The sequence below is a fragment of the Lepisma saccharinum genome, chromosome 10 (genome assembly GCF_977018435.1).
Source record: "Lepisma saccharinum chromosome 10, izLepSacc3.1, whole genome shotgun sequence".
Taxonomy (NCBI): Eukaryota; Metazoa; Arthropoda; class Insecta; order Zygentoma; family Lepismatidae; genus Lepisma; species Lepisma saccharinum.
This window is the reverse complement of record NC_139238.1, coordinates 16,005,128-16,023,656: the sequence shown is the minus strand read 5'-3', so window position 1 is coordinate 16,023,656 and position 18,529 is coordinate 16,005,128. Positions and strand designations below refer to the sequence as shown.

General features: G+C 42.2%; 1 protein-coding gene across 1 annotated transcript in view; it reads left to right on the top strand.

Moving 5' to 3' along the window:
• Positions 1–18,137, top strand: part of LOC145994229 (polyunsaturated fatty acid 5-lipoxygenase-like) — a 40,998-nt gene extending 22,861 nt beyond the window's left edge. The window contains exons 12-14 of the mRNA XM_083130326.1: positions 5,624–5,895; positions 9,689–9,852; positions 17,952–18,137. Of these exons, the coding sequence (XP_082986452.1) occupies positions 5,624–5,895; positions 9,689–9,852; positions 17,952–18,066 (551 nt within the window). The 3' untranslated portion in view covers positions 18,067–18,137. The remainder of the gene's footprint in view (positions 1–5,623; positions 5,896–9,688; positions 9,853–17,951) is intronic.
• The last annotated feature ends 392 nt before the right edge of the window (positions 18,138–18,529 follow it).

Sequence of the window (18,529 nt, the reverse complement as noted above, 5' to 3'; positions counted from 1 at the left end):
AAATAAGCCGGTGACAGCAAATAGTTGATTTTATTTCAAGATAGTTACTTCAGCTGGTGGCGACCAACAGTTGATTCTCTCTGAAGATATTAACTTCGACTGGTGACAACAAACAGTTGAAATCCTTTGAATATATTCACACTACGTGCTGATAAAGTTGAAATCTTGTGAATGTATTCGGACAAGCTGGTGGCAGCAAATACATAAGTTGGCGACGACAAAGAGTTGACATTCTGTGAAGATATTCAGTTCAGCTGGTGACGACAAACATGCTGTGAAGATAAACATCACCTCCTTCCGTGGTGATAACTTATAGTTGAAATATTGTGAAGATATTCAGATAAACTGGGGACACCAAATAATTTAAGACATTCATAAGATACATAAATACATAAGATGATGACAATAAACAGTTGAAACTGTGTAAAAATATTCATGTCAGTTGGTGACAGAATACAGTTGAATTTTTTTCATGATATTCACACCACCTGGTGACCACATACAATTGAAATCCTGTGTAGTATTCATGTAAGCTTGTAACAGTAAACAGTTGAAATCCTATTACAATATTCACCACACGTAGAGACAACACCCAACTGAAATATTGTGAAATACCTGGTGACAACAAACCGTTGAAATATTTTTAAGATATTCACATCATCTGGTGACGACAAGTATTTGAAGTTCTGTGAAGTTTCTCGCATCAACCGATGACGACAAATAGTGGAAATAACTTAAATGTATTCACGTAATCTTTGTGGAGAAATGCACATCACCAGGTGACGGTAACCAGTTAACACACTGTGACGTTATTCACATAAACAGGTGACGACATACAGCTGAAATCCTGAGAAAATATTCAAATTCACCGAATGACTGTTGTATGGCATAGCTGAAATAATTCGATATTACTCAAAACTCCTTATGATAACAATTTGGCACATGTGGAATATATCGAAGAATGACAATGTGTGTGTGTGTGTGTGTGTGTGTGTGTGTGTGTGTGTGTGTGTGTGTGTGTGTGTGTGTGTGTGTGTGTGTGTGTGTGTGTGTGTGTGTGTGTGTGTGTGTGTGTGTGTGTAGCTTATATTTGAAATGACGATCGAACAAGGTATAAATTTGAATTTTTATCTGCATGTATTGCAATTTCAATGTTTCCTACAAAGTTCTGAATTTTATGCGCAAGATTATCTTTCAGATGTAGATTCGTAACAGGATTGTTAGGGCCATTCCATCAATTTTGCAGGTTGCAAGGTCAAGGAAAATTGCATGTTATGTAGACCCTGCTCTTTATGTTGATCTGTAGTGTTCTTGAAGGTGTCAGGTTGAGATATGCAGTTCCCTGAAGTTACCACATGTGATTTCCGATTACTAACGCCTCAAAATGTATTATGCAAATGTGTGGTTCCTTCAACTAGTATATATGAATATGAATGTGGGCACATTTGAATGAAATTGACTGCCCGCAGCAAGAATCAACAGCAAGCATTCTCGTCTACTGAGATGGTGGATTCAAGTATCAAGCTTGTCGCTGTGAAACCCATAGGCTGAAAAACTGACCTTTTCATGGTCTTCATGGTACAGACGGGATCAAATGAAATGTACTTCCCTTTTCCTACCAACTCAGAAGCGAGTTGGAAACTCTTCATTGCTCCTGTATAGATAAGAAAGTGGGGGAGGGCAATAGCAGACAAGGCCAGCACGCAAACTTGTTTCCAGCAAGCTTTCTTTTGGAGTCTTGGCAGTTTATGGAAGGATTTTGTGTTCCTACCCCCCCCCGCCTCTCTCTCCCCTTGTGTTTGTGTGTGTGTGCGTGTGTGTGTGCGCGCGCCAACATCTGTTTCATTTTAAGTTTGACGTATTTTATTGCATTGACTAATTGCTGTTGTGACTGGGTATGAACCAGGTTAGCAATGGAGACATAATGAAGGATCAAAAATACAAAAATTCATGGCATGAGTAGTTAGTAGTAGTAAAGGTAAGGCAAAGTTCGTCGTCCGTATAGAACCGTGCCATGAAGGCACATTTAGGGGATGTGGCAGTAGGGCGCCGCATATTCTCGAGTTCGGCCATTTTGGAGGTCAATGATCAGCATCACGCTCCAGCCGTTTTTACTCTCCAGGGATGTAGTTGAAACGAGGAAATAAAAATGTTTTACATTTCGCGTATGTGACAGTATTCTTTGGATATTGTCTTGGAAGTGTCTGTTAACATCCTAACCCGCAATTTTGTTTAAGGATAAAACTGGCTGAAGGCCGCGAGTGTTCCTGAGAAGTAATGAGCATATCACATAATGCGCAATTGTTTGGCTCGCGTTTTTCGATAAAAAAAAAAATAATAATAATAATAAAAACAAAATATACAAATCAATTCTACGAATGGTTACGTCATTGTGACCATGGAGTGCATTTTGCACACTAACGAGGATCTGGCGTCTAGACATAAGGTCAGTATAATGGTCTGTGGGGTTTGGACTGTGTCCTATCCCTCTACGTTTGTAGTTGTCCTTTCACAACTCTCATCTTAACACACCTTTCATTATCCAAAAGTGGAAGAAAAGCGAAATAAAATAAATCAATCAATCGGTTATTGTGTCCCTGCGTTTTTTCAATTTATCACCATGACCGAAAATTAATGTTTCGCTGATGTAATGCATCACTATAATCATGTGAATTATTTTCCGTCATCATCGTGTGCTTACTCATTCCTTAAAGCATAGACTCTAACGCTGTTGTCCTTAGTGTAATTGATCTTATTGTGTGGAAGTTTTGATGTAGGCAAAAGAATGGTTAAGAATAAATCTCAATTGATTGTTCGAAATTTAAAATATAATAATTTCGAGGTGACGCATATTAACTGTTCTTAGTTCGATGTCAAAGAACGATTTTTCCTATACATTAAAAAGGATTCCGGCCTCCGTGGTAGAGTGGTTAGCACAGCTTGCTTAATGACCGGCCTTGGCATTGTGTTCATTCGGTGTCTCATTGTGAGTGTCGCTTCATTAATTTCATCATTTCATCTACCATCCTCATCGTCGCGTTTAGCCAAAAGTGGCACAAGAAGCGAATTAAAATAAAGCAAATCAATCAATCAATAGAACATAGGGTCTCCGGTTTCATAGAGCAGTATACAAAGCACTCGGTCATGGAGGCCCTCAAAATTGAAATAATAATTGCAACAGAAAACCTGATATTAGAGTATTTTAAGAGTTTAGGCATATTAAAAATTCACGTCAACCAACAACAATTTCACCTGTATTGTGTGATATATGGTTCTGCCCTAACAATTGATGGATTGATTTGCTTTAATTTCACTTCGCTTTTTGTGCCACTTTTGGCTAATTTGCGAAGATGGGGAAGTGATGATATAATGAAACTGATGAATGGAAACTCAGAAACATCCATGCTCAGGCCGGGATTCAAACCCGGGACACCTGGTCTTGTGTATTGGACCGGTGGCCATCCACCGTCGTGAGGAAATTGGGGAGCTACAAATGAGTAGCGTGACGCCGTCACGGAAACCTACAACGACTGAAGGCTTGTCTTGCTGACCACACGTCACCCCATAATTTCCACCTCGGCAGGTGGAAGTGAAGTCGGCAGTCGGTAGGTAGGACCTGGTCCTCACGGACTGTTGCGCCACGGGTTGTTTTTATTATTACAATCTTCAAATAAAGCTTTATCGTTATATATTACCGTATTTCATCGCATAATCGTCGCACCCTGTTTTTGAATCCAAAGAGAGAGAGAGAGAGAGAGAGAGAGAGAGAGAGAGAGAGAGAGAGAGAGGCGGGGGGGGGGGGGATGGTAGGAACACAAAATCCTTCCACAAACTGCCAAGACTCCAACAGAAAGCTTGCTGGAAACAAGTTTGCGTGCTGGCCTTGTCTGCTACTGCCCTCCCCCACTTTCTTATCTATACAGGAGCAATGAAGAGTTTCCAACTCGCTTCTGAGTTGGTAGGAAAAGGTAAGTACATTTCATTTGATCCCGTCTGTACGTGACCAGACGGCAAATTTCTTGCGTACTAAACGTGTACGGCTGTGGTGCACTGTGTGTTCAAATAACATCTGCTACCAGGATACCATTATATTACAAAGAGAAACGTACACCCACAGAATCACCGTGTTGTTACATATTGGATTTCACGTCGCTTTTACCTTTCTAGATTAATCTTACACGTCTTTGTGATTCGAAGCCGAAATGTCTGCCTTTCCAGCGTAATAGAACAGTTTCTATTTCAACTTCGGTTATTTCACTTTTATCTCTTGGTTTAATCGTGACGCTGAAGGTGAATCATGAACCGATTATATAGAATGATCAGGTATACATGCTCTACTCAGGGGGGGGCTCTTGCCTTCGTGGTGTGTTACATAGCGGCGGAAATCGGCACCAATGCAACATATATGCAAATGTGGAAATGCGTAGCATCCAAAAGACATAAATTTGGGCAATTATAGAATATAAACAGTTAACTAGATGGTCTCTTCTATACTTCTCTGAATTAGACGATGGAAGAAAATGAAAAACCCATTTTACACTCAAAATTCGAACCGAGTACGAGTATCACTAGTCTCATAGTGTTCCACGTTAACATTAATACTTAACTCATTCTTTTATCGTATTATGGTGCATTTTTTCAGGTTTTAGGATTAAATTGGCATGCAAAAAATATATCCATGGCTATAAACCACCAATATCAGAAGTTATGGGTCATTAATTAGTTAATATTGCTACTTCAAAACTAAATATATTTGTGTTACTGAATGAAATTCTCAACTTCTAACTTCCATTCCTGGTTCGCCCCTGTAAACAAAGGCCAAATCTAACTAATAGAAAAGTGCCAGCCACAAAACGAACTTTTTCTTTACTTTTGCGTTTATTGTAGATAATGGACTGCTTTAGCATGGGAAAAAACATACCAACTGTGGGGTGTAGGGGGTGACCTTCCACGTAGTACACCCTGGACTGCATTTTGCAGACGAACGAGGCTCTGGCGACTGGCCCTGGCCAGTATAATTTTGTGTGTTGTCCTGTGTCTTGTCCTTGTGTGTGCTGAGTGCCTTTTTACAACCTCAGCTTTTAACCAAAGTCAGAATATTTTAATATTTTAGTTACGACACAACATTACAGTTATGTTATTTTAGTTCTGGTAAGGGGGATGGACCCCGTATAAAGTGACGGGTGCAAAATAGTTTACGTGCTGACGCACCCAAAGTTTTAAATTCAAATTTAAAAACCAACTAACCAACTGTAAGTATTGATTTGATTTCATTTTTGTTAATTAGCGTCGCTTTTCTGCCACTGTTGGCAAATTACGACGATGAGCATGAGTGATGACATGAAGAAATTGATGAAGGGACACTCACAAAGAACAATCATGAGCAGGAAAACACCACCAGAAACCTTCAAGAGGTGAAAAGAGCATTGTTGAGTTTATAGACAAAATCGTCGTCGTTCTATCGCCAGAGAATTTGCTAGTTGCCTAAACGATGGCAAAAGTGTATAAATTCCAATGAAGATTACTTCTCCGATTAAAATGTAACACTACTTTTTTTCATTTTCTTGTTTAGAAAAGGACGAGTACACATAATATTATATTGCAATTTTGAATCTTCTTCCAGAAAACCCAGAGAAGGTACTGAACGACAGGGAGATACAGGCGTGGAGGCGAGAGATGATCAAACTGCAGGAAGATGGAGGTCTTGGAATCCAAAGCGTTCCCGGTCACTTGTCAGGCTTCACCCAGAAGACGCAGATCATCGACACGGTGGCCACCATCATTTCATGTTGCACCGTGTCGCACACCATCTCCTGCTTGCCCTTCTATGACGTCAGCGGGTTCGTGCCCAACTACCCTTTGGTGCTGCGGGATGATCCGCCGACAAGTAACGCGGTAAGTGGTGATAATGTTATCTTATCACCAGTTGAAGTTGAAGTCCGTGGTGGAGTGGTTAGTACAGCGCTTTACGACGCCTGGGGTCCCGGGTTCGAATCCCTGTCTGGGTATGGGTGTTGTTTGTGAGTGCCATTTTAATTTCATCATACCATCAGCCATCATAGCCGACCTAAGTTTTGGAGTGGATAGCACAGGCCGCTACGACACCAGGAGTAACGGGATCGAATCATAAGCTGGTCATGAGTGTTCTCTGAGAGTGTCACTTCATCAATTTCATTTATCATCATTCATCCTCATCTTTGTGATTATCCAAAAGTGACAGAAGAGCAACGTAAAATAATCTAATTGAATCAATCAAGGTAGTGGCGTGTCCAGGGAAAGGAAGGGGCAGAGGAATGTTGAAGTCTCCGAGATGATGAAACATGCAACTGAATTGTCATCAAAAGTGGTGGCAACAGAACACTCCTGTTGGTGTTAATGCGGAGCTGGCATTGTTTAATACCTTTGGTGTCTTGTCACACAATTTGGTGTCAAACAACACCAAGTATGGAGGTTAATGCCATATCGCACAGTAGACACATGACCATTATTTTGCAGAGGATCTAAGTGTTTTCCCGGTGGCCAAAGCCTCGCTGAGGAAACGTAGTATGTGATACCACGTTCGCGAAGGGAATCGCAACTCAGCGGTCAAAACAAGCGCAACATACAAAATATTCTGCCGATTTCCTTCAAATTTTGAACCTATATTCCTTCAAATTTTTCACGGTTTTTGGAAAAGAGGTCGTTAATTCGAGAAGGATGCTACTTCCGGAAGAGAGTACGGAGAGAGTTGATTGTAGTTTGCAAAACTGCTAAACAGACACAATTTTCTCCCTCTATCTGCAGTTTTACAAATTCTAACGAAGTAGACCAAATTTTTTTCTGTATTAATTCATCGAAGAAAGTGATTTTTCAATTTTCTTATAGTTTCGGATGTAGCCTAGCCAACCCAACAGAACTACCCCGAAATATCACGAAATCTCGAACAGAAATGTTTTCCAGGAATCTACTTCCACCGCCTTAAACTGGCAAGTTATCTTCCTGACAAGACGAATGAAACGGAGGAATATAACAATGTACTAAAAAAGACTTTGGCTAAGAATATTTCACTTACCTTTATTGGTAGAGCCTATATATTTTTTGCCACATCAAAATGCATAGTCAACCTCCAAGATGCTACCCCACTACATGCACATAAATACATACGTTTCCATGGTTTCGTTCTGTCCAAATCGACCTAACGTTCCCGAAGCAACAATGCTTGAAATGCAATTGGTCAACAAACAACGTCGCAAGTAGTTTTGTAATGTTAGCTGAATGTAAATTTACCATAACGTGGTGCAGATTTGTAATGAACGAATTGGAACTTTTGGGCACGAATGGCCATTTTGCACCCTTCAAAGTACACGAGGAAGTCCTCTTATCTAAAACCCTTATAGTCGACGCGCTAGCTTCGTTAACGACGGGCTGGCTTTGGAGTCCACGGAGCGCGCTCACCAGCTGCAACAATCACATTCAACGCACAGTATTGCCACATCTACTCTTCAGGACCCGCACTAGTATCTTCCCACGGTTTCCACATTGAAGTTGCAAACAACAAATTGACACTACGGCACAGCGTATCCGCAGTCAGATTAGACGAAAACAACTCGCCCTCTGTTTAACCCCACCCACGTTCGTGGCGGCGGCTTTCTTCAGTTCTTGGACGTTAACGAAGTAAACACGCGGACTTTACCTTAAAGTTTAAAACGGGGTGGAAAGACTCCGTTGACAAAATTATATTGTAAACATCACATGTAAGTTCTCAGCTGTTAGAAACCTAATGAGGATTTCTTGTGGGTGTGGCTCACCCCACATTGTATCAGATATTCTGAAAGAAATCTTGGAAATGTAATCGTACTCGAAGTGAAAGTTCGTATCGAGGAAAGTCATCAACAACAGGAAACATGTGACAATGCAATTTTTTTGGTATTTAAAAAATGAAAATAATAACTCGTGGCGCAACAGCCTTGAGGTACAAGGCCTACGTACCGACTGCCTGCCTCACTCCCACATGCGCAGCAGAGGCGGGCGATCATCGAACCAGTTACGGGATGACGTGTGGTCAGCACGACAAACCACTCCATGACCGGATTGATAGGATTACATTCTGTAAAATTATCCCGCGATAAATAAATGCTGTGCACAATATCGCATTTTGTCTTCACGCCCTGTATCAAAAGGCAATCCATTTACCAAACATAACCACGTTCACGTAGATAAAGTGACAAATCTGATATTCAACACACACGTGGGCGCACTCACTCACGTTTACGGACACTTTTAGGAGGTGTCCTGAAAACAATGTACACGAATTATTCATTTTGTATTCACAACAACTAAAACGAATGCAAAGCTTATCACTGAAATGAAAATACAGTAACAAGTAGAATCGCACATTTTTAAAAATGGACTTTTCATATCGTATAAGTCTAAATATTAGGGGGATCGTTGATAGGCTATGACAGCCTTTAGCCACTCGCTTGCTAAGCGAGAGGAACGTTGTAAGAGAAAGGGGGTAGCTCTGAAGAGCAACGTCGACACTCAAACTGCAAGGGGACATAGCCCCGTGAAATTAGAACACCAGAGGCGTCTCGTGAACGCATGCGGTGCATGTTGCGCATGCGTCAATTGTAGGACAAAGGAGATTGCTCTGCGACGACATTCATGAGCATTTCTCCATTCTAATTTCTTCATATAGGAGAAGTATTTATTTTCCACAAGAGCGCTGAATAAGCTTATATTACATTTCTTGGATCTGAAGTGAAATAAAGTAATAATTCCTTTCCCACAATTGATGCATGCGTCACTTCAGATCCAAGAAATGTAATATAAGCTTAGTTCAGCGCTCTCGTGTAAAATAAGTACTTCTCCTATATGAAGAAATTAGAATGTAGAAATGCTCATGAATGTCGTCGCAGAGCAAGCTGTCTTCTTTCCCACAATTGACGCATGAGCAACGTGCACCGCATGCGTTCACGAGACGCCTCTGAAGAACACACGGACATATAGTTAAAAACACTACCTTTGACTGAACAGGCAGGGTGAGGAAAGACATAAAGAATGTTCGTTATCTGAAGTTCTGCGGCGATGTCTTCTCCGCTGGTCCTCGTCGTGATGTGACCCTACTCTGTAATAAAGACGGACGCAGGATCGCTTCTGGGGACTCCTAAACTCTAGACTCGCGTATACCGATGTCCTAAACAATATTCTTCAACTTTCCGATTGTTCGTTCCTCCTCCTTAATTAACAATAACTAATGAGCTCCCTCGCGATAAGTGAATTAACGTTAACTGAAAGCAACTCAGACGGAGTTCTTTCACAACTACTAACTTCGATGGCAAACGGGAAACAACTAAGATATTTTCTCACGCGACCTATTTAAGTGAAATTCGAACTATTGGCCCTTACGACGGTTGACTCGATCGCCTCTTTTGGCAACGGCGATTCTGAGGGAAAACGCTGAATCCTGATTTCATTTTCTAATGCAATGTCAGCGGAGTTTTTCCAACTTCGCTGAAGGTCGCTGTCGCGATGAGCTTTTAAGAAGCTCTTTTTCAATACCTCAGCGGGACCCTTTTTATAACGCGATTAGCTTATTTATTTATGATGCCCGGGTCCTAGGTTCGATTCACGCTGCCGCATGATACGATATATGATTGATGATATCGGTTGAGTATCCTCGTAATATTGGGTTTCTCTTCTCTTTCAGATTCAGCTTCAAGAGTCTCATGTAGTGAAGCATCTGCCCACGAAGGACACGACGCTGGACATTATGGTTATTAGCAAAATTTTCAGCCTGCAGCCAGCCACCGTCTTAGGGGATTTCCAAACCCAATACTTCTTTGATCCTCCCAGTGTCGTGGCGATTGAGCAGTGAGTGGCAATTTCATTTGTCTTTAAGTAACTAGCTAATAAGTATCAATGTGAAGAAAGTATTAGTTTTGGTTAAGTTGTGCATGTCTGTGTGTGTGTGTGAATACGAGCTTGCTTGTGTGTGTCTGAGGCCGGGAAAAAAAGAAGAATGAAGAATTTGTTCCAGTTCAACATCAGACTGATCATCCTTACCTTACTCAACTGATGAAGGCTGTTTGAAACATTTGAAATATTGTGAAAAAAATTAATAGTCAGAGAATTTAGATAATAAAATCAACCAAATACTAGCAACAGTAAAGTAAGTGGAAAAGTCACTTATATTTCTCGTTCATATATAATTTCTTTGACACTTAATTCAACAAATTAATCCATTTACAAACATTTTGACGTTATTCGAAAAACACTTGTTTCTGTGTATCATTTTGTTTATAATTCACACACACACACACACACACACACACACATATATATATATATATATATATATATATATATATATATATATATATATATATATACGAGGGAGGATCAAATGAAAACCTTAAAAGTGCAATAAATGCTAGAATGTAACAATGAAAAGGAAATCGTACCACTTATTTTTCAACGTAGTCCCCTTGACGTTCAATGCAAGTATTCCACCGTTTCGGAAGTGCATGGATAGCACGGTGGAAGAATTCTTTTGATCGAGATTGTAGCCACTCGTGCACCGCATTTTTCACCTCTTCATCACTATTGAAATGTTTGCCGCCCATCGCTTCTTTGAGTGGTCCAAACAAATGAAAGTCACTGGGGGCAAGGTCTGGTGAATAGGGTGGATGAATGAGACACTCAAATTTGATGTCATCGATAGTCTCAACGGTCAAACGGGCAGTATGCGGTCGGGCGTTGTCATGCTTTAGGAGTACTCCTGAGGACAAAAGTCCTCGCCGTTTACGCCTGATTGCAGGGCGAAGTTCATTTTTCAGCATGTTTGAATACGAGGCACTGGTTACTGTCACTCCTTTGTCCATGTACTGTTCCAAAATTATTCCCTTAGAATCCCAGAAGAGAGTGAGCATGACTTTTCCTGCTGATGGTTGAGTGCGGAATTTTTATGGTTTCGGCGAAGAGCTATGCCGCCATTCCTTGTTCGCTTTCTTGATTTCTGGTTGATGATAGTGAACCCATGTCTCATCGCCTGTAACAATCCTGTAAAGAAATGCATCACCCTCGGCGTTGAAACGATGCACAAGTTCTTGACAGGCGTCGACGCGACGATCTTTCAATTCAGCGGTCAACTGCCGTGGGACCCATCTTGCCGATACCTTATTGAAATTCAGAACATTATGCACAATGTGTTGAGCTGAACCAAAGCTCATATTCAATATTGTTGCGATTTCTTTCAGGGTAATACGCCTTTACAAGCTGTTCCACTAGCGCAATGTTGTCGTCGGTCACTACGCGGTGAGCCTGTCCCTGTCGAGGAGTCCTCCACAAATGTTACGCCACTTTTAAACTTCTTACACCACTCGTATACTTGCTGCAGGGACAAACACGAATCACCATACTTTACTGCCATCCTGCGGTGAATTTCAATTGGTTTCACACCTTCACTATTCAAAAACCGGATCACCGAACGCTGTTCTAATGCGGTGCATGTGGACAGTGGGGCGGCCATCTTGAAACTGCTCCCGTGCTGGCGCTTGTTTGACTAGACTCTTCTGCCACCTACTGAAGAAAGAGAATACTGTTAGAAACAATATTGCCAACTTTCATAGCAATACCACAACATTTGAAATTTATAATAAACTTTTAAGGTTTTCATTTGATCCTCCCTCGTGTGTGTGTGTGTGTGTGTGTGTGTGTGTGTGTGTATATATATATATATATATATATATATATATATATACAGGGTGGTGCAAAATTCCGTTTACAACGCTTGGGGGGTGAATCGCCAAGTAAAAACAAGGAAAAAATGCCATGTGAAAAAATGTCGAAATCGGCACCGTTTTCGAGTGACAGGCGTGCGAAAATCGCCTCACACCATGTGTAAAGTACAATAACTCAAGAAGGAAGAAAGATATCAATGTCGGATTAGAAGAATACAAAGAAAGTCGTGCCTGACGAATACAATGGTGCAGAAATTGAGGCCCAGTGTAAATTGCGCAAGGGAACTCTCAAAGAAAGTGGGGAATCCCATGATGGAAAATATAGGAAATTTGCTACTATTTTCTACATAATGTTGAGATCGGAATGTAGGTAGTAAAAAATGACGACGTATGTCCACATGTCCCACTACTGCTGGGACACCCTCCCACAATCGGGAAATAGGAAAATAACTGCAAATCTCCTGTTGCACACGGTTCTTATTGCGGTACGAACAAGAAAAGAAACCAAGTTGTCGCATGTCCCACTACTGCTGGGACACCATCCCAAATGGAAAAAAATACCGGAAAATCATAAAAAACGTTTCAATCCCTTAATGTTGACACACTACTTTGCAGTACGAGAAACAAAAGTTAAACAATGGCCACATAACGTCAGGCTGTACATACTACAAGAGAGCTCCCCAAAGATAAAAAAAGTGTTCCCCTGTGCATAGCACCACGCCATGAAGGCGTATAGGGGGTGCGGGGGTAACGCCCCACACTTTCTTGATCCGGTCGTGAGTGGGGGTGATGTGATCAGCATCACGCCCATGACCGCCTTTACCCCCCAGGGTTTCCCCCAGGTACCCATGTTATTCGACGCTGGGTAGGCGCCGGGGCCGCTTCCACCGTTAGAAAAGTTCCCGGATTTGAACCGGCCGGGGATCGAACCCGGGACCTTGAGCATGGTAGTCAGACGCGTTACCGACAAAGAAAGTGGGTAATCCTCGAAGGAATGAAGACGGAGAATGGCGAGAAAACGCACACAATGGCATGTAACATTTCCAGGCACAGCACATCTGGAAGGGATTTCACTGAGAAGCGCACAACCTCCGCACATGCAGATCGATGGTATGAAGTACAGCGATCTCCAGCATCTTCACTCGCACCTTTCACTAAAGGACACTATGCGGTGCTGATAGGGGCTCACAAACATCGGTATACTCAGAGACTTTGTTGAAAATATCCACCATTGACTTCAAGACAAAGATGGCATCGGCGAAGTACTGATTGTCTGATACGCGCAAATACCTCTGGCATGTCAACAATTGTCCCAGCAGCGGCAGTAACACGAGCAACGAGGTCTTCAGCACTTTCCACAAGGGTTTCATACACGAGCCTTTTCATTTCTCCCCATACACAGAAACCCTGTGGTGTGAGGTCAGGGGAACGAGGTGGCCACGGTAAAGGTTCACCCCTGCCAATCCAACGATCGCCGAAAATATCGTTGAGTAAGGCCCTGGCTCCCCGGTCGAAATGTGTGGGGACGCAGTCGTGTTGAAACCAGATACGTTGTCTACCTGCCAGTGGAACGTTTTCCAAAAGTTCAGGTAATACGTCATGTAGAAACACCCGATAATTCCCACCACACAAAGTAGAGGGCAAAATGTACGGGCCTATCAAGTGGTCACCTACTACGCCACACCATACATTCACTGCGAACCTATGTTGATGATGGCGCACAATAATTGCATGCGGATTGTCCATATCCCAGACGTGGCTATTGTGGCTATTGAACATGCCGTCCCTGGTGAACATTGCCTCATCGGTCCACAAAACTATTGTTGGGAAATCCGGAATGGCAAGAGTTTGTTGCACGTACCATTGGCAGAAATCCGTGCGTAGGGGAAAGTCCGTGGGCAGTATGTGGTGCACCTTATGCAATTTGTATGGGTGAAATCCCTCCTCCTGAAGAACGCGGAACACATTGCTATGGTGGGTTTGTCGCGTACGAGCAACGGCACGTGTGCTGGTGCCAGGTCGGTCTCGTATCGCGTCCAATACGTCCTCTTCAAATTGCACAGTGCGCACAGTGCGGGGTCTTCCACAATCCCACCTACGGGGTAGTAGAGATCCAGTTTCACGCAGTCGAGCATCAAGTCTTTGAAAGAGTGCATTTGCTGGTAACCGCCTATTGGGAAAACGTTCGTGATACGAACGCCTTGCTTCACGGCTATTTCGGTTTGCCTCTCCATAAACGAGATGCATATCAGCAAGCTCGTGGGTAGAGTACTCCACCATTGTCCTGTTCGAGAACTGCCCAGCAACAGGGGCACTTTCCCTCCGAGTGACGGATCACAACTACCGTGATTAGCACCCACGTAATGTCACACAGGTGTCCACGCAGTTTTTGCAAACCGAGAAAGAACACGGAATACGTACTCTACGTACAATATTCCTTGACGCAATTCAACCACACACACACGCCAGACTAAACTCCACGCTGCGACACGCAGAACAGACAGGAAAAACAACGGTCGATTACACTCTCTACGTAGTATCCACCAACGCTAATACGTAACAGGTGACCTACACTCCCAGCGCCTCTAGTGGGGCTTCCTGTATAAATTAGCTGAAATCAATCTCAGCGTAATCTGACGGCATAGCGTCATTTTCGGGTGAATTTCCTATTTCCCGATTGTGGGAGGGTGTCCCAGCAGTAGTGGGACATGTGGACATACGTCGTCATTTTTTACTGCCTACATTCCGATCTCAACATTATGTAGAAAATAGTAGCAAATTTCCTATATTTTCCATCATGGGATTCCCCACTTTCTTTGAGAGTCCCCTTGCGCAATTTACACTGGGCTTCAATTGATGCACCATTGTATTCGTCAGGCACGACTTTCTTTGTATTATTTTATTCCGACATTGATATCTTTCTTCCTTCTTGAGTTATTGTACTTTACACATGGTGTGAGGCGATTTTCGCACGCCTGTCACTCGAAAACGGTGCCGATTTCGACATTTTTTCACATGGCATTTTTTCCTTGTTTTTACTTGGCGATTCACCTCCCAAGAGCTGTAAACGGAATTTTGCACCACCCTGTATATATATACATATATATATACAGGGTGTTGCAAAATACCTGTTACAACGCTTGGGAGGTGATTCGACAAGTAAAAACAAGGAAAAAATGCCATGTGAAAAAATGTCGAAATCGGCACCGTTTTCGAGTGACAGGCGTGCGAAAATCGCCTCACACCATGTTTATGGCACAATAACTCAAGAAGGAAGAAAGATATCAATGTCGGATTAAAAACATACAAAGAAAGTCGTGCCTGAGGAATACAATGGTGCATCAATTGAGGCCCAGTGTAAATTGCGCAAGGGGACTCTCAAAGAAAGTGGGGAATCCCTTGATGGAAAATATAGGAAATTTACTACTATTTTCTACATTATGTTGAGATCGGAATGTAGCCAGTAAAAAATGACGACGTATGTCCACATGTCCCACTACTACTGGGACACCGTCCCACACTCGGGAAATAGGAAATTCACTCGAAAATGACGCTATGCCGTCAAATTACGCTCAGATTGATTTCAGCTAATTGATACAGAAAGCCCCACTAGAGGCGCTGTGAGTGTAGGTCACCTGTTACGTATTAGTGTTGGTGGATACTACGTAGAGAGTGCAGTCGGCCGTTGTTTTTCCTGTCTTGTTCTGCGTCTCGCAGCGTGGAGTTTAGTCTGGCGTGTGTGTATGGATGAATTGCGCCAAGGAATATTGTACGTAGAGTACGTATTCCCGTGTTCTTTCTCGGTTTGCAACAACTGCGTGGACACCTGTGTGACATTACGTGGGTGCTAATCACGGTAGTTGTGATCCGTCACTCGGAGGGAAAGTGCCCCTGTTGCTGGGCAGTTCTCGAACAGGACAATGGTGGAGTACTCTACCCACGAGCTTGCTGATATGCATCTCGTTTATGGAGAGGCAAACCGAAACAGCCGTGAAGCACGGCGTTCGTATCACGAACGATTTCCCAATAGGCGGTTACCAGCACATGCACTCTTTCAAAGACTTGATGCTCGACTGCGTGAAACTGGATCTCTACTACCCCGTAGGTGGGATTGTGGAAGACCCCGCACTGTGCGCACTGTGCAATTTGAAGAGGACGCGTTGGACGCGATACGAGACCGTCCTGACACCAGCACACGTGTCATTGCTCGTACTCAACAAAATTACCATAGCAATGTATTCCGCGTTCTTCAGGAGGAGGGATTGCACCCATACAAATTTTTGTGTGGTACTTTGTGTGGTGGGAATTATCGGGTGTTTCTACATGACGTGTTAGCTGAACTTTTGGAAAACGTGCCACTGGCAGGTAGACAACGTATCTGGTTTCAACACGACGGCGCCCCCGCACATTTCGACCGGGGAGTCAGAGCCTTACTCAACGATATTTTCGGCGATCGTTGGCTTGGCAGGGATGGACCTTTACCGTGGCCACCTCGTTCCTCCGATCTCACACCACTGGATTTCTTTGTGTGGGGAGAAATGAAAAGGCTCGTGTATGAAACCCATGTGGAAAGTGCTGAGGACCTCGTTGCTCGTGTTAGTGCCGCTGCTGGGACAATTGGTGACATGCCAGACAAGTCCAGTGCGTACCAGACAATCAGTGCTTCGCCGATGCCATCTTTGTCTTGAAGTCAATGGCGGACATTTTCAACAACCTCTCTGAGTATACCGGTGTTTGTGAGCCCCTATCAGCACCGCATAGTGTCCTTTAGTGAAAGGTGCGAGTGAAGATGCTGGATATTGCTGTACTTCATACCGTCGATCTGCATGTGCGGAGGTTGTGCGCTTCTCAGTGGAATCCCTTCCAGATGTGCTGTGCCTGGAAATGTTACATGCCATTGTGTGCATTTTCTCGCCATTCTCTTTTTTCATATCCTTCGAGGATTACCCACTTTCTTTGGGGAGCTCTCTTGTAGTATGTACAGACTGACGACATGTGGCCATTGTTTAACTTTTGTTTTTCATACTGCAAAGTAGTGTGTCAACATTAAGGGATTGAAAACGTTTATTTATGATTTTCCCGTATTTTTTTTCCATTTGGGATGGTGTCCCAGCAGTAGTGAGACATGCAACAAATTGGTTTCTTTTCTTCTTCGTACCTCAATGTGAACCGTGTACAACAGGAGATTTGCAGTTATTTTCCTATTTCCCGAGTGTGGGACGGTGTCCCAGCAGTAGTTGGATATGTGGACATACGTCGCAATTTTTTTACTGGCTACATTCCGATCTCAACATTATGTAGAAGATAGTAGTAAATTTCTTGTATTTTCCATCAGAGGATTCCCCACTTTCTTTGAGAGTCCCCTTGCGCAATTTACACTGGGCCTCAATTGATGCACCATTATATTCGCCAGGTACGATTTTGTTTGTATTATTTTATTCCGACATTGATATCTTTCTTCCTTCTTGAGTTATTGTGCCATAAACATGGTGTGAGGCGATTTTCGCACGCCTGTCACTCGAAAACGGTGCCGATTTCGACATTTTTTCACATGGCATTTTTTCCTTGTTTTTACTTGTCGAATCACCTCCCAAGCGTTGTAACAGGTATTTTGCAACACCCTGTATATATATACGTATGTATATACGCATGGATATGTACATGTATATCACACATATGTATTCTCAAGCAACGTGTTGTCGTAATTTTAATTGAAGTTAGTTTACACTGGAAAAACAAATAACATAATCAACTTCCCCTCCCCCCGAAAAAATATATGTATGAGAAATTCCAGAAAAATAAAATTGTATATGAGTGAAGAGCAATGTGCTGACCATTATTTCATAGCTGAAGTATATCTTTAGATTGCGAATATTCAATACAGATGTATCTGAACTCTAAAATTTGTCTGTAAAAATGTTCCAATAACTTTGATTCAGAAAATGAAAATTCATAGGTTGCCAATTGTGTCAGTCTGTTACCTTAAAATTTATTTTTATAAAACCTAGTACATAGGCTACATTTTAAGAAATTTTGCTATGCACGGAGAAAGACTGCTACTTCCAAATTTCCTTGGTTATATTTTTCAATAAAATAAAGATAAAACTGCTTCTAAAGTGCCAGTCTGTTACCTCTGGAATTGCTCAGATACAACTCTCTATCCACTACAAATCGTTCTATTCTGTGGATGAGCACAACATTTGATCGACAGCTTTCTCTAATTTTTTGCAGATTTCGTCATGACTTGAAAGCTCTGTCTGTGGAAATAGACATGAGGAACAAGCTTAGAAGGTTCAAATACGAGTATGCAAATCCTAGGAACGTTCCAAACCATATCATTACATGAAGAAAGCGTGGGAAGTATTTTGGTACACTAGTTTGGTGTGAGTTCTGGTCTCCGCGCAAGCAAAAAAAAATATATATATATATATATTGAAGATTGCTGTTTCGGGATAGATTTGTTGTTGATATTTTTGTTATGTTTCATCTGTATGTGTTATGTTGTAACAATGGTAACTTGAAATTAAAGTTTGTTTCTGATTCGAGAAGAGTATTTGATTATTTATAGCAAGTAAATTGCTGTAGATTGTATGGATATGAAGCTATTGCATGTTCAGTTGTAGACTTACTGAGAATGGACGTCTGTAAAATCGATTAATATATTGATTTGGTATATTTTACTTCTATTCTCTGCCACTTTTGGCTAATCGCGAAAATGAGGATGAAGAGACGCTTACAAAGAACACCCATGCCAAAGCTAGATTCGAACCTAGGACACCTGACGTCGTAGTAGGCTGTGATAACCACTC